The sequence below is a fragment of the Pseudoliparis swirei genome, chromosome 17 (assembly GCF_029220125.1).
Source record: "Pseudoliparis swirei isolate HS2019 ecotype Mariana Trench chromosome 17, NWPU_hadal_v1, whole genome shotgun sequence".
NCBI lineage: Eukaryota > Metazoa > Chordata > Actinopteri > Perciformes > Liparidae > Pseudoliparis > Pseudoliparis swirei.
The window spans coordinates 3780504-3808014 of NC_079404.1; the positions used below are offsets into that span (position 1 = coordinate 3780504).

General features: G+C 46.2%; 3 protein-coding genes across 9 annotated transcripts in view; all 3 read left to right on the forward strand.

The window, feature by feature from the left end:
• ndst2a (N-deacetylase/N-sulfotransferase (heparan glucosaminyl) 2a) overlaps positions 1-17499 on the forward strand; it is a 33809-nt gene extending 16310 nt beyond the window's left edge. For 5 of the 7 annotated variants that reach the window (XM_056435075.1, XM_056435074.1, XM_056435073.1 and 2 more), the window contains 11 exons: positions 566-720; positions 835-1020; positions 1898-2026; positions 3139-3321; positions 3426-3522; positions 3943-4066; positions 4701-4875; positions 5424-5594; positions 5750-5859; positions 8452-8554; positions 10586-12222. In XM_056435075.1, coding sequence (XP_056291050.1) covers positions 566-720; positions 835-1020; positions 1898-2026; positions 3139-3321; positions 3426-3522; positions 3943-4066; positions 4701-4875; positions 5424-5594; positions 5750-5859; positions 8452-8554; positions 10586-10711 — 1559 coding nt within the window. In that variant the 3' untranslated portion in view covers positions 10712-12222. Of the gene's footprint in view, positions 1-565; positions 721-834; positions 1021-1897; positions 2027-3138; positions 3322-3425; positions 3523-3942; positions 4067-4700; positions 4876-5423; positions 5595-5749; positions 5860-8451; positions 8555-10585; positions 12223-17313 lie in introns of those variants that run through there. The other 2 variants (XM_056435078.1, XM_056435079.1) reach the window with 2 other exon arrangements.
• Positions 17500-17623: 124 nt separating this feature from the next.
• On the forward strand, positions 17624-20107 carry si:dkey-191g9.7 (GRIN2-like protein). The gene has a single exon (XM_056436198.1). The coding sequence runs from the start codon at positions 17624-17626 to the stop codon at positions 18512-18514; it is 891 nt and encodes a 296-aa protein (XP_056292173.1). The 3' UTR covers positions 18515-20107.
• Positions 20108-21532: 1425 nt separating this feature from the next.
• Positions 21533-27499, forward strand: polr1c (RNA polymerase I and III subunit C). The gene is made up of 8 exons (XM_056435422.1): positions 21533-21607; positions 22467-22538; positions 22909-23016; positions 23155-23287; positions 24327-24458; positions 24623-24775; positions 25695-25844; positions 26141-27499. The coding sequence occupies exons 1-8, from the start codon at positions 21536-21538 to the stop codon at positions 26293-26295; spliced, it is 975 nt and encodes a 324-aa protein (XP_056291397.1). The 5' UTR covers positions 21533-21535; the 3' UTR covers positions 26296-27499.
• The last annotated feature ends 12 nt before the right edge of the window (positions 27500-27511 follow it).

The window sequence follows — 27511 nt, forward strand, 5'->3', positions numbered from 1 at the left end:
CGCTTCCAGTTACACCGAGGGCACTGCTGCTGCGTTCACAGGGCGCTGAGGATAATGGGAAAAAAGGGTTCCCGACCGCGACAAATTCAAGTTGAGCCCGAACCACGACGCAACATGTCGTATCGAAGCGCTAAAATAAAACCCACGACTCGTCAACAAAATAACGCCAAAGAACTCTGGGAACGGGACCGTCCGAGGAGCTCCTGAATGCACCATCGTCGGCTCTCTCCTAGCATCCCCCTAGTTTCCCCAAGTAAAAAAACCCCAAATGAATAAAAAGTGTATTCCAACAGCACGCTATTAGTTAGGGTACACGGAATACTCTGTGGCACCTACACTCTTTTACATGTGCTTTTATTTTGTAAACATGATACATACGTGATTGTTTCTTGTTTGTTTCTCCGCCATACAGACGTTATAGGATGACATGTGTTCAGGGATGCAGCCGAGGGTGGGAGGAGAACACGAGGCATCTGTCTTTATCCTGTGGAGCACTGACATAGGAAGGATGGTTATCGTGGATCAGGCCATATTGGTCATGCTGTAAAGTGTGTGTGTGTTTAAGGAACGGATGAAGAGGACCGGGGAGACGACATGCTGCTGCAGCACAGGATGGACTTCTGGTGGTTCCCTCACATGTGGAGCCACATGCAGCCGCACCTCTTCCACAACGTCAGCGTCCTGGCGGAGCAGATGAGGCTCAACAAGGTCTTCGCTCAGGTCAGCGGCCGCACGACTGCAGACAGAGAGCCAGTGTGGCTGCATGGAGCGTGAAAACGCAACACAACTTTCTCTTTACCTTTTTTTTGCCCCTCATCCTGTCCTCCTCCCCAGGAGCATGGCATCCCAACTGACATGGGCTATGCGGTGGCGCCGCACCACTCTGGGGTGTACCCCGTTCACAGCCAGCTCTATGAGGCCTGGAAGTCTGTGTGGGGCATCAAGGTGACCAGCACCGAGGAGTACCCTCACCTGAGGCCGGCGCGGTACCGCCGCGGCTTCATCCACAATGAGATCCAGGTCAGTCCGCAGTCTACTCGCACACTATTAATTATATATATTATATTATGATTTATTATTATTAATATTATATATATAGTATTATTATTATAATAGTATTATTATTATTATATAATATTATTATATATTAGATTATTATATATTATATATATATATAAATGTGTTATACATAGACAATATATATATATTGTATATAATATATATGATATATATATATTTTATATAAAATATATATATTATATATATATATATAAAACCCCAAAAAGAGTCCGCATTACTTCTCTTCTGGTTACCTCGAGTTGATGTTTAAAAAAATAAAAATACATCATATATTATATAAATATGTATATATATAGATATATGTCATTGTGTTATTGATGCATTACACAGGTGGCTGATTTTAAATACTTTATATACTTAATAAATGGTCTATAAACTACTTAATAATACATCCTAGTGTATTAGTTGATTAATTTTTAGCGTTACGGATCTGAAATTAAAGTCTTAAAGTAACTAATAATATCAAACGAATGTCAAGTACAGTGTTTCCCGCTGAGATCTAGTAGAGTACAAGTATGAAGATGCATCAAACTGAAATACTGGAGTTAATGTCCTTAGTTCCTTTCCTCCAGTGTGACAACAAGAGCATGAAGGTCTCCAGACATCAGCCCACGCTGAATAAGATCATTTTGTCCTTTGTGCAGACCGATACTTCATAGTGCTGGTTCCTGTTTTTATATCCGCAGCTGCAGTGTTTAATCCTGCTGTGAGCACAACTCTGAGCCACCAGAAGGCTGCAGCTGCAGCCACTGATCAAGAACACACACACACACACACACGGAACACAGCAACAGCTCACGCTCTCTGTGTGTTTCAGGTGTTGCCCAGGCAGACCTGTGGTCTGTTCACCCACACCATCTTCTATAACGAATACCCGGGAGGCTCCAAGGAGCTAGACAAGAGCATCCGAGGAGGAGAGCTCTTCCTCACGGTCCTCCTCAACCCTGTAAGTCTGAAACCGGTCCGCTGAGAGACCCCCAACTCAATGTAGACCGGATCCTATGAAGACTTGAGACTGGAAGGCAAGAGAGATCTTTCACTTGGATAGATGGATGGATATATAGATGGATGGATAGATGAATGGATATATAGATGGATGGATGGATGTATAGAGTTTATATACACTAAAACTGAAATGAAAATGAGGCATGATGAATATTATCATAAACTAAATAAAACAATATAAAACTTTATTTTTATTTTTGACTGAAACAATATGGAGTGGTTTTAAAAAAGAATAACGATAAAGATACAAATTAAATAACATAACAGTTTTTTCTTAACTGTAACCCTCTTCCTGCTTTCCGTGATCAGAGACTTTAGTTTTCTTTTGGCAAACACTTGATACTGTTGTTCATAATGAAACTGAAATCCAGCCTCAATAATAATCTGCGTCACCATTAAGCCCCGCCTCACTTCCTGTTGGACTCGGCAGCGCTCTCCGTTGTGTTCAGTCTGCTCACGGTCAAAGAGAACAGCTGGTTGGGACTTGACGAGTGACAGGACAGTATGGAATAGTTTTAATGTGTGCATTAGTTATAATATTAAACCCAGAAATGTCAAACGACTAGACGAGAGATGCCGAGTCGGCGTAACTCGCAGTCCCGATTATGACCACTAGGGGCCGCTCCGCCCTCCCGAATGGGCCTTTTGTTCTTCTATTTCATTGCCATTGCGTTGTTGTGTTGTTACCTTCGCATTTGATTAGATTTTGGGATCGATCGGGTCAAAGGTCAAGGTCATGATAATGTTAAAATCTTCTTTTTACCATAGCGCGATCAATTTTCATCCAATTGGCATGCAACTAATGCCAAAATGTTCATAATTCAATGCCCAATCTTGTGATATGCGAAGGTATGCGCTCTACCGAGTGCCCGTTCTAGTTCCACATGTTCCCATCCGTCTATATTTCTGCTCATTATTCTTCCGACGGATTGTAGACAAACGTTTAGCAATTGAGGCTCCTCCGAGGGGTCTGAGGTGTCGCTCTGAGGGTCTGGGACTCTCCTGCTGGTTTTGCTCTGGACTAACTGGTACAATGTGGTCCTCTCCATCCAGATCAGCATCTTCATGACTCACCTGTCGAACTACGGCAACGACCGCCTGGGCCTGTACACCTTCGAGTCTCTGGTGAAGTTCGTCCAGTGTTGGACGAACCTCCGGCTGCAGACGCTGCCCCCCGTGCAGCTCGCCGACAAGTACTTCCAGATCTTCCCCGAGGAGAGGGACCCCCTCTGGCAGGTCTGGAGATTCGGTTTTTTTGGAAGCAGATTAATCCCAAACGCTGGTTTGTTTTTTGGAGACGAAGGAAAGGGACGCTGACCTCGATGTGATCCGTGTTTCAGAACCCGTGTCACGACAAGAGACACAAGGATATCTGGTCGAAGGAAAAGACGTGTGACCGCCTCCCCAAGTTCATCGTCATCGGACCACAGAAAACAGGTTCTCTCTCTCTCTCTGTCTCTCTGTCTCTCTCTCTGTCTATCTGTCTCTCTCTCTCCCTCTGTCTCTCTCTCTCTCTGTCTATCTGTCTCTCCCTCTCTCTGTCTCTCTGTCTCTTTCTCTGTCTCTCTCTCCCTCTGTCTCTCTCTCTGTCTCTCCCTCTCTCTCTGTCTCTCTCTCTCTCTGTCTCTCTCGCTCTCTCTCTGTCTCTGTCTCTGTCTCTCTCGCTGTCTCTCTCTGTCTCTCTCTCTCCGTCTCTCTGTCTCTGTCTCTCTCTCTCTGTCTCTCTCTCTGTCTCTCTGTCTCTGTCTCTCTCTCTCTCTCCCTCTGTCTCTCTCTCTCTGTCTCTCTCTCTCTGTCTCTCTCCATCTGTGGGTGTCTCTCTCCCTCCTGCTCACTCTCTCGACCTCTCGACTTCAGGCACGACGGCGCTTCACTCATTCCTGAGCCTCCACCCGGCGGTCACCAGCTCCTTCCCCAGCCCCAGCACCTTTGAGGAGATCCAGTTCTTCAGTGGAGCGAACTACGACAACGGGATTGACTGGTAAAGATGGGAAGGGGGGGGGGGGGTCGTCGTAGTTTTCTGGTGTTTGTTCCTGTCTTTAAACTTAGCTTAAAGACTAAAAGATAACGTTGAAGGGATCTTTCTACATGCTCGCTCTGTAAAAGATGGCGACCAATCCACTGTCCCGCCCCGTGTCCGCTTTGTCGCGCTACACGCAACCGCCAGGAAGAGACCTGGATCCTGTAGCAGGAGGCGGGATTTTATACGACGGAAGTTCACTTCTTACCTGGTGTATCATCGCCATGGTAACTGATGCGGAGCAGGTGACGTTGGAGATCGGACATCAAGTCGTTTACGAGCTCCGCCCGAGTATAGCTCGGTAACTCTCAGCCTTTATCACATTTCTCTGATATTAAGAGTTTTCTGTGCCGCTCTACTGATTGTGATTGGTCAGAGGCCGAAACCCCGCCCCCTTTGTGTGAACATCAAGCAGATGGAGAAACCGTGGTAAATGTAACTGCAGGACAACAACCTAAAAGCGCCAAGACAACAGTGTTGGATTGAGCAGCAGAGTGCAGGACCTCAATCCTCTTGGTTACTGACAGTTTTGACCCTCGGTGTAAATCGACTGACTTACTGACGAGTCCTCGCCGTTCCCCTCTGTGATCCTCAGGTACATGGACTTCTTCCCATTCCCTTCCAATGTCAGCACGGATTTCATGTTCGAGAAGAGCGCCAACTACTTCCACACGGAGGCGGCGCCCAAGAGAGCCGCGGCCCTGCTCCCCAGGGCCAAAGTCCTGGCGGTGCTCATCAACCCGTCGGACAGGGCGTACTCCTGGTACCAGGTGGGAACCGTCACGCCAGAATCGGGACTCATTTCTCCTCATGACGTCGCTGTTTGACGGGTCATGTGACATCTTCTGTCCATCCTGGAGAGGGATCCTCCTCTGTTGCTCTCCTGAAGGGTTCTTCACTTTTTTCCCCCTGAAAGTTTTTTTTTCTTCTATTTTCTTGGTGGTTTTTCCTGATCCGATGTGAGGTCAAAGGTCAGGGATGTCGTATGTGTACAGGTTGTATAGCCCTCTGAAGCAGATTTGTGATATTGGGCTATACAAAATAAACTGAATCGTCTGTATTTGGAGAGAACACAGCTTGTACAGTATAGGACGTTTTTGGAGGGCTTTTATTTTGAAATTCCACATGAAAATGTCCAGATTATCTCTGATTGACATCATTTTATAAATCAGGTTGTAAATGTGTTATTTAGTATCACTTTGACTAATTAGTCATTAATTTCTGCATTTTGTTCTATTTCTTTATTTATCTATTTATTTTTATTGACTGAAGTTTTGTGTGTGTGTCTGTGTGTATGTGTGTGTGTGTGTGTCCACAGCACCAGCGGGCCCACCAGGACCCTGCCGCCCTCAACAACACGTTCCATGCGGTGGTGACGGCGGGCCCCTCCGGCCCCCGGGCCCTGCTGGCCCTCCAGAGGCGCTGCCTCCACCCGGGGGCCTACGCGCCTCACCTGGAGCGCTGGCTGCAGCACTACCAGCACGGCCAGGTAGGTGGACCCCGTCACCACGGGTCAGCGCCACCTGGTGCGTCAACTGCTGGTTCTGTGTGTGTGTGTCCTGATGACTCTGTGTGTGTGTGTGTGTGTGTGTGTGTGTGTGTGTGTGTGTGTGTGTGTGTGTGTGTGTGACATTGTGTGTGTAGTTGCACATCGTGGACGGCACTCTGCTGCGGTCCAACCCGGCGATGGTGATGGAGGGAATCCAGAGATTCCTCGGTGTCACGCCCATCTTCAACTACACCCAGGCTCTAATGTTTGTAACACACACACACAAACTCTCACACACACTCACTCACACTCTCACACACACTTTCACTCACTCGCACACACGTTTACTCGCACACACACTCACTCTCACAAACACTTACTCACACACACACAGACACACACAGACACACACCAATATACTCTCTCACTCACATACACACACTCTCACACATTTACTCAGGGACACAGACTCACACACACACACACACACACTCACTCACTCATATACACACACACATACACTCACACACAGACCCACACCTACGTACTCTCTCACTCACACACACACACACACACACACTTGCTTGCTTGCTTGTAGTTGTCCATCGAAGCCGATGATGACGTCCACTTCTGACTTTCAGCGGTGAGTTTTCTGGTGGCTGTATAGTCCTATCCTGGATCCACAGGTCTTGTCGCAGGTGGGACATGCGTATGTAGTAGTGGTGGTCCTGGCAACCTTGGTTGTTTTTCTTGTCTGCCTTCTTTCCTGCCTCCTGTCCTCCTCCAGTGCTGTGGTCCCGTCTTGGCACATCTGATGCCAGGTGTTACGGTCAGCAGCCAAGCCCTCCAGGTCCCCTGGTCTGATTTTACATTTCTTTAGCGCTGTTTTTATCTGGTCTTTATAGCGCTTCTTCTGCCCTCCAGCAGAGCGCTGGCCTTGGGCGAGCTGGCCATACAGCACTTTGTGAGGCAGCCGATTGAGGGGCATCCTTATAACGTGCCCCAGCCATCGTAGCTGGTAGTGGGTGATGGTGGCCTCCATGCTCCTACAGCCTGCTCTCCTGAGGATCTCGGTGTGTGGCACTCGGTCACGCCAAGTGATTCCTATCATTCGCTGGAGACAGCGGATGTGAAAATGCTCCAGGGACTTCACATGGCGGCTGTAAGTGACCCAGGCTTCACAACTGTAGAGGAGGGTGGTGATGCAAACTGCTTGATACACAGAGATTTTTGTATGGAGATATAAGTTCTTGTTTTGAAAGACCCGGCGCCTGAGTCTCCCAAAGGCAGCTGATGCTTGTTTGATTCTGTTCTGGACCTCATTGTCGATGTTATTGTCCTCAGACAGGAGACTCCCGAGGTATTTGAATGATGGTACTACAGACAGATGCTTATCATTGATGCTGAAGATGGGTGGCGTGGGTGGGATGTTGGTGCTCCACTGACAGACTACCTCTGTTTTGGTGATGTTGATGGTCAGCCCCATCCTGCTGTAAGCCTTCACAGCTGCATCCAGGACAGCCTGGAGGTCTTGTGGAGTGTGAGCCACCAGAGCGCAGTCATCTGCATACTGCAGCTCAAGGACCTCCCTCTGTGCAGCTTGGTGGTGGCCTGCAGCCTCCTGATGTTAAAGAGGTTGCCATCGAGCCTATAGACTACTGTCACCCCGCTGTTGTCCTCAATGTCCTTATGGAGCAGCTGGGTGACGCAGAGGAGGAAGATGTTAAAGAGCACTGGTGCTAGTACACACCCCTGCCTGACCCCTGTGCACACAGGGAAGGAGGCAGACTCTTGTCCTCCTATTGTCACCCTAGCATTCATACCATCATGAAACTGTCGGAGGATGTTGACAAACTTGTTAGGGCATCCAAACCGGAGCAGGATGTCCCACAGTAGGTCTCTCTGCACAGTGTCGAAGGCTTTGGAGAGGTCGACAAAGCCATAAACAGGTCTTGATGTTGCTCCCTGCACTTTTCCTGAAGCTGCCGGGCTGTGAAGACCATGTCGACTGTACTCCTGTTCTTCCTAAAGCCACACTGTGATTCTGGGAGCAATGCCTCTGTGATGTTGTTGAGTAGCCTCTGCAGCAGCACCTTGGCCAGGACCTTACCAGCAACAGCAAGGAGTGCTATACCCCTGTGGTTGCCACAGATGGTCTTGTCACCTTTGTTTTTATATATAGTGACAATTTTGGCATCTCTCCATTGCTGTGGGATGTTTTCATCAGCCCATACTTTAGTGATGTGTTGATGTAGCGCTCTTGTACAGAGGTAACCACCATGTTTAAGCAGCTCCGCAGGGATATTGTCCATGCCAGGAGACTTGTTGTTCTTCAGAGAGCGGACGGCTGACAGGACATTCACACACAGACTCTCACACTGACACACAGACTCACACTCACTCTCACACACTCTCTCTCACTCATACACACACACAGACTCACACTCACACACTCTCACACTCACTCTCACACACACACGCTCACACTCACACACTCTCTCACTCATACACACACTCTCACACACTCACACTCACACTCTCTCTCTCACTCACTCATACACACAGACACACACACCAATATACTCTCTCACTCACATACACACACTCACACTTTTACTCACATACACACACACAGACTCACATACACTCACTCACTCATATACACATACATACACTCACACACAGACCCACACCTACGTACTCTCTCTCTCACACACAGACTCACACACAGACTCACACTCTCACATACACACACCCACACACACTTTCACTCACAAACTCACACACACTCGCTCTCACACACACACACTCACACTCTCTCTCACACTCACACACACATGACCCGCTTTGTCTGCAGGTACGACGAGGCCAAAGGCTTCTGGTGTCAGCGGGCGGAGGGCGGCCGGACCAAGTGCCTGGGCAAGAGCAAAGGCAGGAAGTACCCGGACATGAGCCCCGAGGTACGTCCACCTGGCGTCCCGCCCTGACGCCTCGTGCAGAGATCAGGGGGTTCAGACGGTCATGGAAAAACCTGGAAAGGTTCTGGCACTTTTAGCGGTTATTTCCAACAAAAACATTTAATTCCAAAAGTATTTGTAAAAGTCATGTTATATATGTTTTTAAAAGAAAGACGCTCAAAATATATGCCGGCATTCGCTCTCATACTGGCGGCGCAAGTTTAAAAGGAAATATATATATTAGATATATTATAGTAGATTTAAATATTCATGGGAATTTGGTTTAAAGTCCTGGAAATCCATTGGTCAACATGTGTATGTCCCCTATATATATATATATATATATATATATATATATATATACACACATACACATTTATATATATACACATACACATATGTGTATATATATGTATATATGTGTGTGTGTGTATATATACACATATATATATATATATTCAATTCAGTTTATTTGTATAGCCCAATTTCACAAATTACAAATTTGTCTCGGAGTGCTTTACAATCTGTACACATAGACATCCCTGCCCCAAAACCTCACATCGGACCAGGAAAAACTCCCAAATAACCCTTCAGGGGGAAAAAGGGAAGAAACCTTCAGGAGAGCAACAGAGGAGGATCCCTCTCCAGGATGGACAGAACAATAGATGTCATGTGTACAGAAGGACAGATTTAGAGTTAAAATACATTCAATGAATGTGACAGAGTGTATGAATAGTTCATAGTAGGCATATTCCACGATGGAGACCTCCACGATCCATCAGGCAGATGGCGGTGGGGAGGAGGAGTGGGCGGAGTCTCAACAGTGGGCGGAGTCTCAACAGGACAGTGGCGTAGTCAGGAGCAGGAACTCCACGACCCAGACCTCGATGATCCATCAGGCAGATAGGATCTATGCCGTCTCATAGGGTCCGATGACGTGAAGTCAAAAGGACTCTGGGGAGAAAGCAGAGTTAGTAACGTGTGATTGAGAGATGAAAATTCATCCTTAAGGAGAGAAAAGAGGAGATAGGTACTCAGTGCATCCTAAACGTCCCCCGGCAGCTATAAGCCTATAGCAGCATATCAAGGGGCTGGACCAGGTGAACCTGATTCAGCCCTAACTATAAGCTCTGTCAAAGAGGAAGGTCTTAAGTCTACTCTTAAACGAGGTGACTGTGTCTGCCTCCCGGACTGAAATTGGAAGCTGGTTCCATAAAAGAGGAGCTTGATAACTAAAGGCTCTGGCTCCCATTCTACTTTTTAAGACTCTAGGAACTACAAGTAGTCCCGCATTTAGTGAGCGTAGCTCTCTAGTGGGGCAATATGGTACTACAAGCTCCTTAAGATATGATGGAGCATCACCAATCAAGGCTTTGTAGGTTAAGAGAAGAATTTTAAAAGTGATTCTTGATTTTACTGGGAGCCAGTGCAGAGCAGCTAGTGCAGGAGTGATGTGATCTCTTTTCTTAGTTTTAGTGAGAACACGAGCTGCAGCATTCTGGATCAACTGGAGGGACCTAAGAGATTTATTAGAGCAGCCTGATAATAAGGAGTTGCAGTAATCCAGTCTCGAAGTAACGAACGCGTGAACCAATTTTTCTGCATCTTTTTGAGACAAGATGTGCCTGATATATATGTGTGTATGCGTATATATATATATATACATACATACACACACACATAAATGATAAGAGTGTTTCTTTTAAGAACAAACAGCCAGACCACCACGTGTATATTCATCCGCTGCTGAAAGTAGTCCCTTTTGAGTAACGTTCAGTGACCGGCTGTTTAGAGGAAACGGCTGAGCCTCTTTTTAAAACTTGTAAACTTGAGCTCCTCCTCAAGGTTTCCGTCTGCAGTGGTTGAGGAACGAAAAGAACGATATTGAAGAGCCGAGAATAAACGAGACCGAACATCAACTCCTGTATGTTCCGTCAAGAATATTCTCCATTTCTTCTGATGTCTGACCTTTCCCAATCTCTTGGTGTGTGTCTGTTTGTGTGTGTGTGTGTGTGTGTGTGTGTGTGTGTGTAGTCGCGTGCCTTCCTGGCCGATCACTACCGCGAGCACAACATGGAGCTGCTGCGCCTGCTGAACCGTCTGGGCCACTTGCTGCCCTCCTGGCTCCGCCAAGAACTCCAGAGCACGAGCTGGAGCTGAGGCCACGCCCCCCCCACCCCGCCCCCCCGCTCACTCACACAGACGCCCCCCCCCCCCCCTCTCTGGATGAGCCCGCGCCGCACTCGTACTCTGGATTAAGACGTGACGAGCCGATCGCGAATCCATGGCAGTGGGGTGGGGGGGGGGGGGGCACTGACCCCGTCACTGGGGGACCAGCAGGTTTTGGGGCATGAAGAACGGACCGGTCGGCCTCAATGCGAGGAGAGAGGGAGAACGTGCTGGACACACACACACACACACACTCTGACATGCACACACACACACACACACACACACTCTGACATGCACACACACACACTCTGACATGCACACACACACACTCGTCTCATCTGTCAAAAGCAGCTGTCGTAGTTCGGTCTGAGGACCAGGTGAGGACCAAAATGTCCTTCAGCTTGAAGAAGACGGTTCAAAGAGACACATCCTGGTACACACACGCACACACACACACGTCTACCTACCGTCGTCTCCCAGGCCGCTCGCTGCGCTGACGGATGTTTTATAAAGAGTTGGATGACGGGTCGTGTAAATCATGCGGTTCGGTACGTGACTGGAGGCCGGGTGTCTAGGCTCCGCCCCCTTTTCGAGCTGCCGGTCAACGCCGCGCTCCGCGCTGGCTGAGCTCCGCCCTCCATTCTGCTGAGCGCGGCTCGTGTTGTCAGGCCGGATTACTGCTCTTCATACTTCTGGGTCGGAACATTTAAGGTTCACGCCGGGGTCCACCCCCGAGCCGCTGAGGCTCATGGGTAACGTCGTGTGAAGGGCGGCTCTCCGTACCGAGCTGACGAGTGCGGCACAGTTTCCAAGAGGCTTGAGTGCCGTGATTATCACACACAAAACCTCTAACTTCCATTGGTCACCACGGTGACCCTTGCGGGCTTTCTAGGAATGCACTTCTATAAAGTTCGTGGACTCCCGATAAAGAGAGAGAGATTTATTTTTTTAACGGTGTGCTGAGATGTTCTGATCGTCTTCCTGTCTGGTGAATCGCTCCGATGTGTGTTCAGAGTCTCCAACACCGATGAAGCTCCTCCAGAACCACAGACCTCATTCAACTGACTCCACAGACCCACGGCCGACTAGCACCTGGACCCGGGACCTGAGTCGGGCCGAGTGGACCTGGACGATGGGAGAGGTGGGACTTGTTGGTCTTGTTTGTGTCTTCTTCTTTTTTTGTCATCAGAATGTTCTTTTCACCAGTTTCATAGTGATGACTAGTGATGGGCTCCAGGGCCCGGTCCTGGTCCTGGTCCTGGACCAGAGCTGGTCAAACCAACTGGGGGTTTGTGAGACTCTGTGGGGGGGATGAGCACCTCGGCCAATCAGAGGAGCTGATTGGCCCACACACACACACACTCACACTCTTGTGCCCATCGGAGGTCGGAGTCGGCATGGAGACGAATCAGAAGCTGCTGTCTTGTTTGTTTTTTGAATAAATGTCAAAAAGGCCAACACTGTATCATCTCTAATAAACAGAGAGGTTGGAAACCATGGCGACGCTTCCATCTTTACCTCACTCACCTTCACGTTGCAGGTTAGCAGTAATGGTATACTATATAGTATATATATAAATACATTTTTGTTTATAATCTATATATATTCAATTATATATAATATTTATTTATATATACCATGGATATATATTTATAATTATTAATATATTTATATATAATAATTTATATATACCATGGATATATAATTATTAATATATATTTATATGTATATATACATAAATATGTATTTATATATCGCCCAATACCATCTGCACATTGTTTGTCCTGGACCCTCGGAGGAAAAGAAGAACTCAGCCATCACACATGGATGGAGAACTCCGTGAAAAGATTAGCATTGAAAGAGGTGCAGATAGTCTCTCCATTCCCCCCCCCCCCCCCCCCCCCCCAGCAGGGATCCAGCTCCACTGAGCACAGATTGGGCAGCGATAATCCAAAGTAACGACACACACACTGCAAACACAGAAATATACTGTAATGCCGCGGATTACAAGCACGACGTTTCACAGAAGAACACACGGAGACAATCTCAGTCCTAATCTGTGCACAGCTGTTAGACACACACACACACACACTCTGAGGCAATATGACGGATTCTTTACATCCCCACTCCAACACATACTTGCAGTAGCCCACGGGCCTCTCTTCTGGGTTCATGAAGAATGTCTCAAAGAAATTTCCCAGCTTCATTTTAGAATAAGTAAACGTGGGATCTTTTTAATGAAGACATTTCCATGCATTTTGGGCGTATTCTGCATCTTTGTGACAGCCTCCAAAAGGATGATAACTGGTGGCTGAGCAGTGACTGAGGGCTTGAAGTGGCTGTGAATCATCTGATCCTCCTCTTCATCGGCCGCCTTCACGTGAAGCACCAGCCTCTGAACAGCTCCGGATGAAGTCGGAGGAGTTCGAGCACAAGCGGCCTTGAAAATACCAGAAATACGTCCGTGGTGTTGATACGTGTGAACACTCATCAGCAGAGTGATGAGTGCATGAGGCCCGGGAGGCAGCCGCCATATTCTAGTCCTGGCTTGTTTTATTGATTTATAAAAACTCATCTCTCCCGACTATACCTTTAATAAAAACAGATGAGCACTTGAATTGCACTTAATATGTTATTACTTATAGTATGAGGGTATTACTATGTTATTACTGTGTTATTACTTATGGTATTATTTATAGTATTATGGTATTACTGATGGTATTATTTATGTTATTACTATGTTAATACTTATGGTATTATTTATGGTTTTTCTCATGGTATCACCTATAGTATTCGGGTATTACTCATGGTATTACTTATGGTAATACTCATGGTATTTTTGTAGTTTGGCGTTCTTGTTTTCTTGTCTGATTGTTCGTATGTTGGTTGTTACGCTGTTGTGTATATGTTATTTATTTGTTGTTGTCTCGTAAAGCCTTGAGAAGAGAAGCCAACCCTTCTATTCTGACGCCGATAGCGATGGATGGACGCCAGAAGGGTGAACCACAGCGAGTGTGCCTCTTCTCACTGTGTCGCCATCTTTAATATTCGCTCTGCGTCCGTCGTGCCGATATGAAGAACTCGCCCACAAAGACGAGGACGGGAAATGTACTTTCAGCGCGGAGCGTCCAGAAGGCCGGAAGACGAGCGTCCAGGTTTTGGTGGAACGTCTGCAGGACTGACAGTCAGTCACACTCAGTTCAGTTCATTTCAGTTCATTTTGTAAAGCCCAATTACACAAATTATGAATTTGCCTCAGAGGGCTTTACAACATACAACATCCCTGACCTTTGACCTCACATCGGATCAGGAAAAACTCTGAAGAAATAGAAAATAAACCTTTTAGGGGGGGGGAAAGGGGAAGAACCCTTCAGGAGAGCAACAGAGGAGGATCCCTCTCCAGGATGGACAGAACAATAGATGTCATGTGACGAACAGAGGTACAGAGTTACAACACATTCTATGAATACGACAGTGCTCCCTCCCTGGCATCCTCCATGTTTTTCTGACACGTGGAAATGAAAAAGAGACGAGGTTGCGGACGTGAAAACTGTCTGCAGCCGTCTCTGGCTTTGCTGTACGAAAACCAAAACAACAACAACTAGAATGGGCACTCGGTAGAGCGCATACCTTCGCATATCACAAGATTGGGCATTGAATGATGAACATGTTGGCATTAGTTGCATGCCAATTGGATATAAATTGACCGCGCTATGGTAAAAAGAAGATGTTGACCTTTTCATGACCTTGACCTTTGATCCGATCGATCCCAAAATCTAATCAAATGGTCCCCGGATAATAACCAATCATCCCACCAAATTTCATGCGATTCGGTTTAATACTTTTTTACTTATGCGAATAACACGCATACAAATAAATAAATACACAGCGATCAAAACATTACCTTCCGCATTTTCAATGCAAAGGTAATAATATGAAATAGATTGGCCCACGGGGCCCTCATTGAGTATCGTAGTTTCCATAGCAACGGGCGTAGTGAAGTGGGGAGAGGGGGAAGGGATGTGGAGCAGGAGAGAGAGAGAGGTGTGAAACTAAAGCCGAGGGCGTGATGAGCGAAGGATGAAGAAGGCGCTTTTCTTCACGTCCCTCTCTTCTCGTGCACGCGCTCGTTCACACGTCCGCCCTGCTCCTCGACTCCCAGGTGGAGCGACGGATGACGCCGACCGTCTCTCCTCGCTGTCGTTCCCCCACCCCCGCCCCCTCTCCTCCACCCGTCTCCCACTACAGCTGGATAAAAGAGAAACCGGGCTCGGCTCTCCTTTAAAAAACGGGGATTTGAAGATTGCCTCCTCGCATTTGTAATCGGATGCGGGGGAGGGAGGGGGGGGGGGAGGATTATCATCTCAGGGTCTCCTCCACCATCTTGTTCACGGCCGGGGGGGCTTCTGGGACAAAGGAGGGAGAGCATGAGAGGGACTGCACGCAGCTCAGTGGATGGAGTTTAGTTCAAGATAGAGCGAGAAGGGAGAGAGGTCACCTGTGGATGTGAGGAGGGGGAGGAGGAGGAGGAGGAGGAGGAGGAGGAGGAGGGCTTTCTAGGGAACTGCACCCATCACCCGACAGATCTCAAAGCAAAAGAGAGGAAGATAGAGGCTCAGAATCTCACTGTGAAAGGTAAGGATGAAAAACATTTTTAAAAACCCTCTCAGCTCCCAGAATGCACGGATCATATATGTGTGTGTGTGTGTGTGTGTGTGTGCGTGTGCGTTATTGACGTTGTGTATATGTGTTTATGCATCATGTGACCGTGTCCATGGGTGTCAATCTGATCGTGAGAACGGTGCACAGAAGGATGGGATGGAGTGTGTGTGTGTGTGTGGGGGGGGGGGGGTCAGGCAGGGGCGCTGCACATTGTTGCCTTCAATGACTGCTGGGAATGTCCCACATCCTGTGGACCTGGATCTGGTGAATCAAATGAGAAAAAAAAAAATCAGGTTTTTGAAGTTCAATCCAACACACCTGGCATCTTAAACATATCTATATTTACAAAAAGTTTCACTTCTGAAAACCGTCTTTTGATTCCATTCATGAAATTCTGATTCAAATCACCGAGAGGCTGCGAGCAGGAATGAAACGCCCCGTCAGCGCTGACCTGTTGCTGAGCACCACGCCGCGTGTTCTGGTCACGCGACGGCAGCCATCAGTCAATCAATAATAACTCAACACGAATCCCCCAAACAATGAGATGAGAAGAACAATGAATATGTATCTTTTCATTCATTTATAAGTCATAAATGTGATGCAGCGTGTACCTGATCTGAGCGTCGACTCTTTATTAGCCGATTTAAATGTACACGGGCATGTTGACACCAGGACAACAACAGGATGTAGAACAACAGGATGTAGAACAACAGGATGTAGAACAACAGGATGTAGAACAATAGGATGTAGAACAACAGGATGTAGAACAACAGGATGTAGAACAACAGGATGTAGAACAACAGGATGTAGAACAATAGGATGTAGAACAACAGGATGTAAAACAGCAGGATGTAGAACAATTGGATGTAGAACAACAGGATGTAGAACAATAGGATGTAGAACAAAAGGATGTAGAACAATAGGATGTAGAAAAATAAGATGTAGAACAACAAGATGTAGAACAACAGGATGTAGAACAATAGGATGTAGAACAACAGGATGTAGAACAATAGGATGTAGAACAACAGGATGTAGAACAACAGGATGTAAAACAGCAGGATGTAGAACAATTGGATGTAGAACAACAGGATGTAGAACAACAGGATGTAAAACAACAAGATATAGAACAATAGGATGTAGAAAAATAGGATGTAGAACAACAGGATGTAAAACAGCAGGATGTAGAACAATTGGATGTAGAACAATGGGATGTAGAACAATAGGATGTAGAACAACAAGATGTAGAACAATAGGATGTAGAACAATATGATGTAGAAAAATAGGATGTAGAACAACAAGATGTAGAACAATAGGATGTAGAAAAATAGGATGTAGAACAACAAGATGTAGAACAATAGGATGTAGAACAATAGGACGGACAACAAAAGGATGTGGAACAATAGGATGTCGAACAAAAGGATGTAGAACAATAGGATGTAGAACAACAGGATGGAGAACAATAGGATGTAGAACAACAGGATGTAGAACAATAGGATGTAGAACAACAGGATGTAGAACAACAGGATGTAGAACAACAGGATGTAGAACACCATTATACCATATTTTAAGTAAACTAATTTCAGACACGATTGATCCAATGTGTGACCTCTCCATTGTTTGCGTTGGCATGTTTACGACGGTGTCATCTGCATCCGTTAGCATCACCCCCCCCCCCCCCCTTCTGAAACACACTCTTTAACACAGTGCAACCTACCAACAACTCTTAACACGCTGGATCTCGTTTGTTTAATCTCTCCAAAAACAGAAATATAAAATCCGGCATCGAAAATGTTCTGTTTTCTGTTTTTAGTAGCAATGGACCAATCAGGTCGCAGCAGGCTTAGGGTTAGTGGAGATACAAGAGAACTTTTTCTTCTTCAATTTAAACATGTTCCTCCACACTCACTTGGTTTTGTTTCTTCTTCAAGGTTCTCCATGGCCGAGTCCGGGCGTCCTGGGTCAGAGCCGCTCCCACCAGGAGGAGGAGCTTCTTCCTTGGACTCCACCCTCTCTGACCAGTCTCTCCTTGACCCCTCCAAGAGCTCAACGCAGACGATACCGCCCTCCAGGCCGGCGGGAGGACCCGGTGACCCCTCCCCGGAGGAACCGGAGACGCTCGAACATTCAGCCGCCTCCACGACCGGAGGAACCGACTGCGGCGGTCCGAAGGTTTCCTGGACCGCGGGCCCCCAGGCTGCGGAACCCGCGTACCGCGTTGGAGATCAAAGCCTCCGAGAGATGTTGGCCTGCAAGCAGTCCATGCCGGTGCAGCAGGGCAACATCATCACCACGGTTTGCAGAGGGCCCGTGGGCGGAGGAGCAGGCGGAGCGCGGCCGCCTCGGGGGAGGTGCGTCTGCGTCTCGTCCCCCGAGTCGGCGGAAACGGCTCCTCTTCCCCCCGAGTGCGACGCGGCGCTCTGCTACGGCTCTTGCGGCCGCCATGTTCAACTCGAGGACATGTTCGCCGCCTACTGCCACCCGCAGCCCATCCCGGCCCCCTCCCGGCTGCCGCCGCCCCCTCTGTCGGCGACGTACCACCTGGCGTTGCCTCGCCTCGACTCCTCGGTCAGCGAGACGTGCCTGGACGCCAAACAGCTGCTGCGGTGCTGCAACCTCAACTGCTCCTGGATCAGCTCGCCGCCGCGCGGCGGGGAAGAGGGCCGCGTCGGAACCGTCGCGACTCGGGACGCGGGGTCGATGACGGCGGCCAAAGAGCTGAGGGACGTCGGCGTGCAGACGCGACTGACGGCCAAGCCTCATGTTTTCCCCCGGATATACCTGGCGGCGGAGGAGGAGGAGAGCAGGAGGTCCTGTAGCAAGACTGCCAAGAAGCCCGGCGGTGCTCCCAAGTCACCGGTGAAGGAGGTGAAGTGGGACGAGGAGGGGATGACGTGGGAGGTGTACGGGGCCTCGGTGGACCCGGAGGAGCTGGGCGTGGCCATCCAGAAACACCTGGAGCTGCAGATCCAGGAGACGGCGAGCCACGCGGCCAAGCTGCAGCGGCAGGACGCCGCCGCCGCCGCCGCCCAGCCGGTCGGGAACGGCGGCTGTGAGAGGAAGAGGAGCCGGATGATGGGCTCCATCCGGACGCCGGCCTGCTGCGCTCGCGGCACCACGGCCGTCGACTGACCGGGCGGCCGGAACCAGAACTTCTGATGAAGACGGCCCAACTGAGATGGAATAATAAACGCCACGAGTGACCGATGGAAAAGGATCGATACGACGTGGCGATTAAAGATTTGCGGTGAGAGAAAGGGGAAATAAAAAGCGCAGAGGAGGAAGGAAAACGAGAAATAAGCGGGAACATTATATTTCATCGTTTGATTTTTGTCAAACGGTTTAACGTTTCAGGTTTTGGAGTCGGGATTCCTGCAGCTGTCGTCGTAATAAACTAGTTAGACATACATACCATAATGAGTCGTGGCTTATGGCTGCAGGGAAGAGCACAAGTGGCACATGCCAGTAGACACTACATGTATTCACGGCTACGTCATAATAACTCACCAATGAAGAGTTAAACCCTGATAAAAATGGTACAATAAATTAAACAATAACAAATATGCTAATAATTCAATTTAATTAAATGAATTAAAGTAAGTAAAAAAAACATGTGTATTTAAAAATCCAAAGCAGAAACATTCTCAAACACCTGACGGGGTCGCGACCCTCGGGTGAGTTGCAGGAGATTTTGTAATAAAAAAATTATTTATATATATATATATATTATTCTTATTTATTTATTATTTTAGTCCTCTGTATTGTCACTTCTTCCATTTGTGCAAACATACAGAAGATCTGAAAGTGTGTTTCTCTCTTGTCCAACATAAAGTGATTTTAATAATAATAATAATAGTGATAAAGTGCAAAAAAGCTAACAACAACAACAGAGAATATTTACACAACAAATTATAAATTAAAAACCATTTAAAAAAACGAGCAGAATTTCATCTGTCGTCTTTTATTGACACATTTCTCTCGTCCACACTCAAGCCCCATGGGTGAATGTTTGGATTATTCTTATAATTATTTAATCTTAATTGGAAAAAGTGGAGAAGTGGATCCCCAGAAAACCGATTTTGGGAGGAACCGATCTACGATATCACGTTAATAATCATCGTGGGGTGAAAGGAACGCGATGCAGACGACTTTAATCACATTCATATGATCCAGCCGTGATTCATAAAGCCACAAATGATGAATGTTAATGAAATACAGCGAGCATCGGACAAATGTCAGAAACGCTATGAATGAAAAATAAATCATTTAAATGATATGACACACACATTTGATCCAGTAGCCCTCCGAAAAATCATATTTTAGGTACTTTTCTTTTCATAATTCCATCCCGTTTTCATTACAAAAGAAACCTTGTGTTCATGAAACGTGTGAATGTGATGAACAAGTTATCAGGGTTTTATTTTGTGTAAAAAAAGTTTTACGTTTCCAATATATTATACTCCTGTATATATTGTATCGCGATGATTTACAGAAATACGCTTCCTTCAGGGATCCTCTGGGACTCACTTGTACCGTCGCTGCTCTTGAGCACCACTGCAGTGTGTAGTGTGTGTGTGTGTGTGTGTAGAGGCCTCCGTAACACACACAGGAAGTAACGGCCGGCGTCACTATACGTGTTTGTCGGTTGAAAAGTCTCGTTGTCTAAAGTGAGTCGAGCTATTCGAGTGTCCGAATCTTAAAGCCAGCAATAAAGGACTGAACCTCCGTCGTCTCGGTGATGAGTGCGAAGCTCGAATACCAAATGTCCCAATAATTTGTGAAATCTGATGTTTCAGTATTTAGCCGAAGCCACGTCGTGAACAGGAAGAGACCGTTGCCATGACGTCAGTGACCCGCTCCCCCCCCCCCCCCCCCCCGACCCGGAGGAATGGATGCACCGGGCTTTCAATCGTTTCAGGGATGATTCAAGAATATTTTTTGTTGCCATTATGCAAAACAGCGACGCCCATTTAATTCATTTATAGCGCATTTATAAAACATGACAAACTAGAATGGGCACTCGGTAGAGCGCATACCTTCGCATATCACAAGATTGGGCATTGCATTATGAACATTTTGGCATTAGTTGCATGCCAATTGGATAAAAATGGACCGTGCTATGGTAAAAAGAAGATTTTGACCTATCCATGACCTTGACCTTTGACCCGATTGATCCCAAAATCTAATCAAATGGTCCCCGGATAATAACCAATCATCCCACCAAATGTCATGCGATTCAAGAAGATGTTGACCTTTTCATGACCTTGACCTTTGACCCGATCGATCCCAAAATCTAATCAAATGGTCCCTGGATAATAACCAATCATCCCACCAAATTTCATGCGATTCGGTTTAAAACTTTTCTTGTTATGCGAATAACACGCATACAAATAAATAAATACACGGCGATCAAAACATAACCTTCCGCATTTTCAATGCGAAGGTAACACACCAAAACTCAAACAGTAATAGACAACTTTCAATGTTAACGGCAGCAACACAAAATATTTAATATAATACAGGCGACGTCTTCACGTTAAAAACTCAACATGAGGAAAACGTCGTCCGTCACCAACGTGACATTAAAATACAAACGCTATGTTTAGAAAATGAAATAAGAAAACACATTAATTGAGAAAAGCTGTCGTATAGCCATCTCTTTGACATATATTCATTTCAGTTTATTTTATACAGCCCAATATCACAAGTTACTTTACAATCTGTACACATACGACATCCCTGACCTTTGACCTCACATCCCTGTGAACCGGTTGATTCTTCAGTAAATTCAGGTCTTCTGTTGAGGATGTTCAGGTGCAGCAGAGGAGCTGTTCAGGAAGTATAGTGAGGCCTTTATTATGTTGAGCTGTGATGAACATTATATTTAGTCTCTTTTTGTAGACCACCCTATTGATCACAGGGCTCGACACAGACACCTATTCACACCTGATGCTGGACTGGGGGAGGACTGTGTGTGTGTGTGTACTATACAGGACTAAAGAGCACATTATTTAAACAAGGAAAACACAATAAGCCTTTTATTGATCATTACACTCCGTACCGATAGGGGGCAGTAGTGCACCGCCTGACCACATGTGGACCATTAAAGTATGAAACGGAAATGTGGGCGGAGCTAAACGGTGTATGATAAAAATGGCGGCGACCATGACCAGCGTGGAAGAAATTCGGAATCGAATAATACTGGGAGAATATGATGTGAAGAATGTAAGTCCGGTTTTATTAATGGATTTATGACAACATAACGCGCGAGTTGGAGCGTTCAGGGTCCTCTGAGCTGCTCACTGTCACCTCGCGAGAGCGGAACACTGAACGTTACTGACACGCGCGCGAGCTCAAACGTGTATTATGGGCAGACGTCAACATTATGTCACTATTTCACCAGTAAATACTGTAATCATGAACGCATCCTTATGTCACTAGTTCACCATTAATTACTGTGAACATGAACGCATCTTAATGTCACTATTTTTACCAGTAAATACTGGGATCATGAACGCATCTTAATGTCACTATTTCACCAGTAAATACTGTGAACATGAACGCATCTTAATGTCACTATTTTTACCAGTAAATACTGGGATCATGAACGCATCCTTATGTCACTATTTCACCAGTAAATACTGGGATCACGAACGCATCTTTATGTCACTATTTCGCCAGTAAATACTGTGAACATGAACGCATCTTAGTGTCACTTTTTCACCAGTAAATACTGGGTTCATGAATGCATCTTAATGTCACTATTTCACCAGTAAATACTGGGTTCATGAATGCATCTTAATGTCACTATTTCAAACGGTAAATACTGGGTTCATGAACGCATCCTTATGTCACTATTTCACCAGTAAATACTGTGAACATGAACGCATCTTAATGTCACTATTTCAAACGGTAAATACTGGGTTCATGAACGCATCCTTATGTCACTATTTCACCAGTAAATACTGTGAACATGAACGCATCTTAATGTCACTATTTCACTCGTAAACGAGTCACAAGTTGACCTTTGAACTTTCACATCCTCCTTCTGCTTTTTGATTGGATGATTATTTTTTGTTTCCAGGTCCACACGTCGGATTATCCTGGCAACTACCCCGGCTATGATGACGCCTGGGATATGCGGAAATTTCAAAAGGTATATTTTTGTTATATGAATGGTGAGCCTAATATTTCGGCTGCTGTCTTTATTTCTGGGCCAACGCAAGTCACGGCTTGGAAAGAAAGCACTTTCTATCCATATTAATTAACATGTGTAGAGCATGTAAATGTACATCCGTACAAATAATTTGCACTCATAAGAAGCTAAGAAGAACATGAGGAGCTTAGGATGGTCAAAATGAAACATAATTGTATGTTTTACATCCAGAAAGAACTAATAGAAGATCCTACTTTCAGTGTATTTCCAGTCAGACCAATGCGCTCTCTGTACTTGTGTGTGTGTGTGTGTGTGTGTGTGTGTGTGAGATCACACTCCTACTGAATGCAGATGTCCTCTCCATTTGCAGAACTTCAGAATCGACATGGTGCATCTGAACGAGAGCACGATGGAGTTCGACATGGTGGGGATCGATGCATCCATCGCCAATGCCTTCAGAAGGATCTTACTCGCAGAGGTAGGACCTCCATTCAGCAGAAAGACTCTTTAGGTCGACTTGTGACTCGTTTCTAGTCCTAATGGGCAGAGATTCTACATTTTGTTTCAGAGTCTTGGACATTTTCATTCATGCACGTTGCGTAATTCTTGGTTGTAGGTGCCGACCATGGCCATAGAGAAGGTGTTCATCTACAACAACACGTCCATCGTCCAGGATGAAGTCCTGGCCCAGAGATTAGGCCTTGTCCCCATCAAAGCTGACCCTCGTCTGTTTGAGTACAGGAGCCCAGGTAAACTCAGGAGAGCCCAGCGCTCCCTGACCCTCTGCTGCATGGTCCACCGTAAAGCCACATGAGGGGCTTTGGGGTTGGATCCTCATCCTGTATCGAATCTCCTTATCCAATCAGAATCTCCTCTTATGACTTGTGCAATCTAAACAAGTTCAATGGAGAGTAACTAAAGGTATAAAGACCAGAAACTCAAAGATTGAGTTTATGTGTATTCCATAAAACAGAAACATATTTTATTTTGAGGTAGGTTGACGACCTGCAGCTCCAACTTGACAACTGAATGGACAACAGCTCCAGTTATAACGAGGGACGCCCTGATGCCACTTGGGCTCAGATGAAGTATAAGTACATGTACAATAACTTACATGTGGGTACTTTCCTGTACCGAGTACCAATATGAGTACTACTTCATAATACTATCGCAGTCCTGACATTGACTTTGAGACCATGTTTTATGTTCATCTTCCTCGTGATGACGCTGACCATTTATCCTCGTGCAGAGCATAGTTTGCTAAATATTTAGTAATATCAATTAGAAATAACTCCTAATCCAGTTCAGATTTTTTATTTTTGTATTCTTTAAATGTTTTTAATTAAGTCTTGGTCATAAAGAAGTGCAGAAAATCAATATAGTAGAAATACATTCCTAAAGATACTCTCTACTTCTCTCCATGGACAGGGAGGGGGAGCTGGTCGCAATCTGCAACTCGCCACTAGATGGCACTAAATCTCAAACACTGTTCCTTTAAGATTAAAGATACGGAGACATCAAAACAAAAGTCTTGACTCCAGATATTTGGGGGAATAGTTTGTGTGGGACACTGCGTCACCCATTCATAGTATTCCATCACATTACAGATTCATGGCAAAAAGTGGAAATTAAAAACTGTTAATAACAACCACGACCTATCAGCTGCAGGGAGCTATCTTGCTTTAGAAGATATATATATGATTGAAAATCAAACTTTATCACATGGCTACATCGGTGCACAGACCATATATCGAGGTCCACACCCTAGTGATGTGTTCTTTATTCCAGGTGAAGAGCCCGCAGAGGAGGAAGGTTCAGAAATAGACACGATTAAACTGCAGCTGAAGATTAAATGCAGCAGGAACCCCAGAGCCGGCAAAGACTCGGCTGACCCTCGAGAGCTGTATCTGAACCACATGGGTAGGTTCCTGGTGACGCCAAATGAACGAGGAACTGCTGGAGACGTTTAAAGACACGGGATCCCCAACGGGAGCCGAGGCCGGACGCTCCGACGATGGAAGGACGTTTGTGTAGAATCCGACACTAACGGATGCTCTTGATCTCCCCCTGCTCTCTCGTCTCAGTTTATTCCAGCCACATCAAGTGGGTCCCCATCGGGAACCAGGCAGACGTCTTTGCGGACTCCGTCATCAGACCGGTGCACGACGACATCCTGATCGCTCAGCTGCGCCCGGGCCAGGAGATGGACATCGTCATGCACTGCGTCAAAGGACTCGGTGAGAGCTTTCCGAGTGTCTGGATGGAAGACTAGTCGGATACGGATCTGGCAAATTTAAGCACATTTAGTCATCAGGAAGTGTCTAATCACATGGTGGATGAATACAAATCTATTTTTCATAGCACAATTCATTTGATGTAGCATATTGCGCAATTTAAAACGAGAGATAGAGACCATAAATGTATGTTTACAATGTTTACTGAGGGAATAAATCAAGAGAGAAGTAGTCATTTATATAGACTTCTATCCAACCAGAGGAGTCGCCCGCTGGTGGTCAGTAGAAAAAAATGCAGCTTTAACACATGAAGCATAGATTTCTATACAACCAGAGGAGTCGCCCCTGGTGGTCAGGAGAGAGAATGCAGCTTTAAGACATAAAGCATAGACTTCTATCCAACCAGTGGAGTCGCCCCCTGCTGATTATGAGAGAGAATGCAACTTTAAAACATGAAGCATAGACTTCTATACAACCAGAGGAGTCGCCCCTGGTGGTCAGTGGAGAGAATGCAGATTTAAGACATGAAGTATAGACTTCTATACAACCATAGGAGTCGCCCCTGGTGGTCAGTGGAGATGATGCAGATTTAAGACATGAAGCATAGTCTTCTATACAACCAGAGGAGTCGCTCCCTGGTGGTCAGTGGAGAGAATGCAGCTTTAACAGATGAAGCATAGACTTCTATACAACCAGAGGAGTCGCCCCCTGGTGGTCAGTAGAAAAAAATGCAGCTTTAACACATGAAGCATAGACTTCTATACAACCAGAGGACTCTCTCCCTGGTGGTCAGTGAAGATAATGCCGTTTTAAGACATCGGCCTCACTCCTCGGCACCGTAGGTTGCCGCCGGGTCCGTGCACTCTTACATTTTCACCGCATATTTTCTGCTGCCGGATCCTGAAGCGAGTTCTGTGCTCAGGTCAGGACCACGCCAAGTTCTCTCCGGTGGCCACCGCCAGCTACCGCCTCCTCCCAGAGATCACCCTGCTGGAGCCGGTGGAGGGGGAGAAGGCGGAGCGCTTAAAGCGCTGCTTCTCCCGAGGAGTGATAGACATCCAAGATGTTGATGGTAAGAAAACTTCACCTCACAAATCTGAGATCCATTAAAAAAAAACCCTGCTCTTCAGAATGCGTGGTGAAACGATGGCCTACTATAAATCTGTTACTCTGCAAGCATGCGTCACATCTCCACATGTTTTCTTTCATCCAAGCTTTTGAACAGATGCCCAGGTATGCAGTCTGTTAAGGAAGGGTTCAGTGAAATGTAGAAATAGTATAACCTTCCAGTTGGAATTGTACAGTTTCCGTAGTTTCAACTTGTTTATATCTGTGAACGTAACCGTCTGACTTCTTTTCCCTTCTCAGGGAGGAAGGTTGCCAAAGTAGTGAACAGTCGCTTGGATACATGCAGCAGAGAGTTCCTCCGGCACGACGACCTGAAGAACGTGGTGAAGCTCGGAAGATTTCGAGACCATTTCATCTGTAAGTTCACAGACAGTCAAACAGATCCACGTGAATGAGGTCAAAGGTCACCGTGAACATCTCCCGGCCACCATAGAGCTCACAGGGCAGTGTAGGACTTTCACATATTTGTTTAAGGGGGCAATTTTTGCCTCCACTGACGGAAATCCAGGGGCAAAAGTAAGAAATATACTTATTTAGGCTTAGATTAATGAACAATGGTCCTAAAGATGGCAATAACAAGACTATTAGCCAGTAGTCTACAGATTCAAAGTGTTTTCTTCGAACAAAAAACAAACAGAAATCAGACAATCATATCCTATTTTATTCTTATTTCTTTGTGGTTATTTATACAAAAATGTACCTACCTAGTACCGCCTATCCAGATGTGACACACAACAGAGAACAAAAGACCACGTTAAAGTCTACTTTCTATCAATAAAGTGACGAGGAGCACATCACCGACCGCGCAAGCCCCGGGACACGGTGGTCCGACGTGAACAAATAACAACAACAAAAATGCTATTAAATTATCGAAATTACGGGGACATCTTTTTGCCCCTCTGAGTGATATCAGGGGCACAGTTATATTTCCTAGCGCCAGTTTTGCCCTTTTCCCTATCGGTTATGTATTTAACACAAATACACGGATCACATGGTGCAATGTGTCTGAGCTGCTGCTCCCCTGATAGTGAGTGATGCGGTCGATTTAGGACCCAGTAAATAGTTCCATCTGTTAAAGCTGCAGAGGTTGAACGTGCTGCTTTTGACTGGCGGTCAAATGCGTCGGCTCTTTAAAGCAGAAAGTCGCAGGTAACAAGATGATCGATATAGTTATGAAAAGTAGACGTCGATGGAAGAACGCCCCTATCAGGCTTCAGGGTGTTTTTTCCAGCGTGAGATGGAGTGTAGACCGCTGAACGTAGCCTGGCTCTGACTGAGGATCAGAACATCTGGCTCACTAATCCACATGTTCTATGTTCGTTTAATCCCCCACAAAGACCAACGTGTTCTGATGTCGGGGTTTGACCGTGGAGTTATGTGCAATGACCTTAAAGTCACGGTGATCTTCCCGTTTCCATTGTAAGAAGTTGTGAAGCGTACTCTTATTTGGGTGGAGATTCCAAGCAGGCGGACGCTAAAAGGAGGCGGAGTTAAACGTCTGCAGACCACTGATTGCTTCAAATAATCAATATCAGTGTTTTCACGTGCCCGTTTGCGTCGACCTTGCAGCAGGTCGTGTTGTTGATCTGCTGCGCCTCACTTCACGGAGCT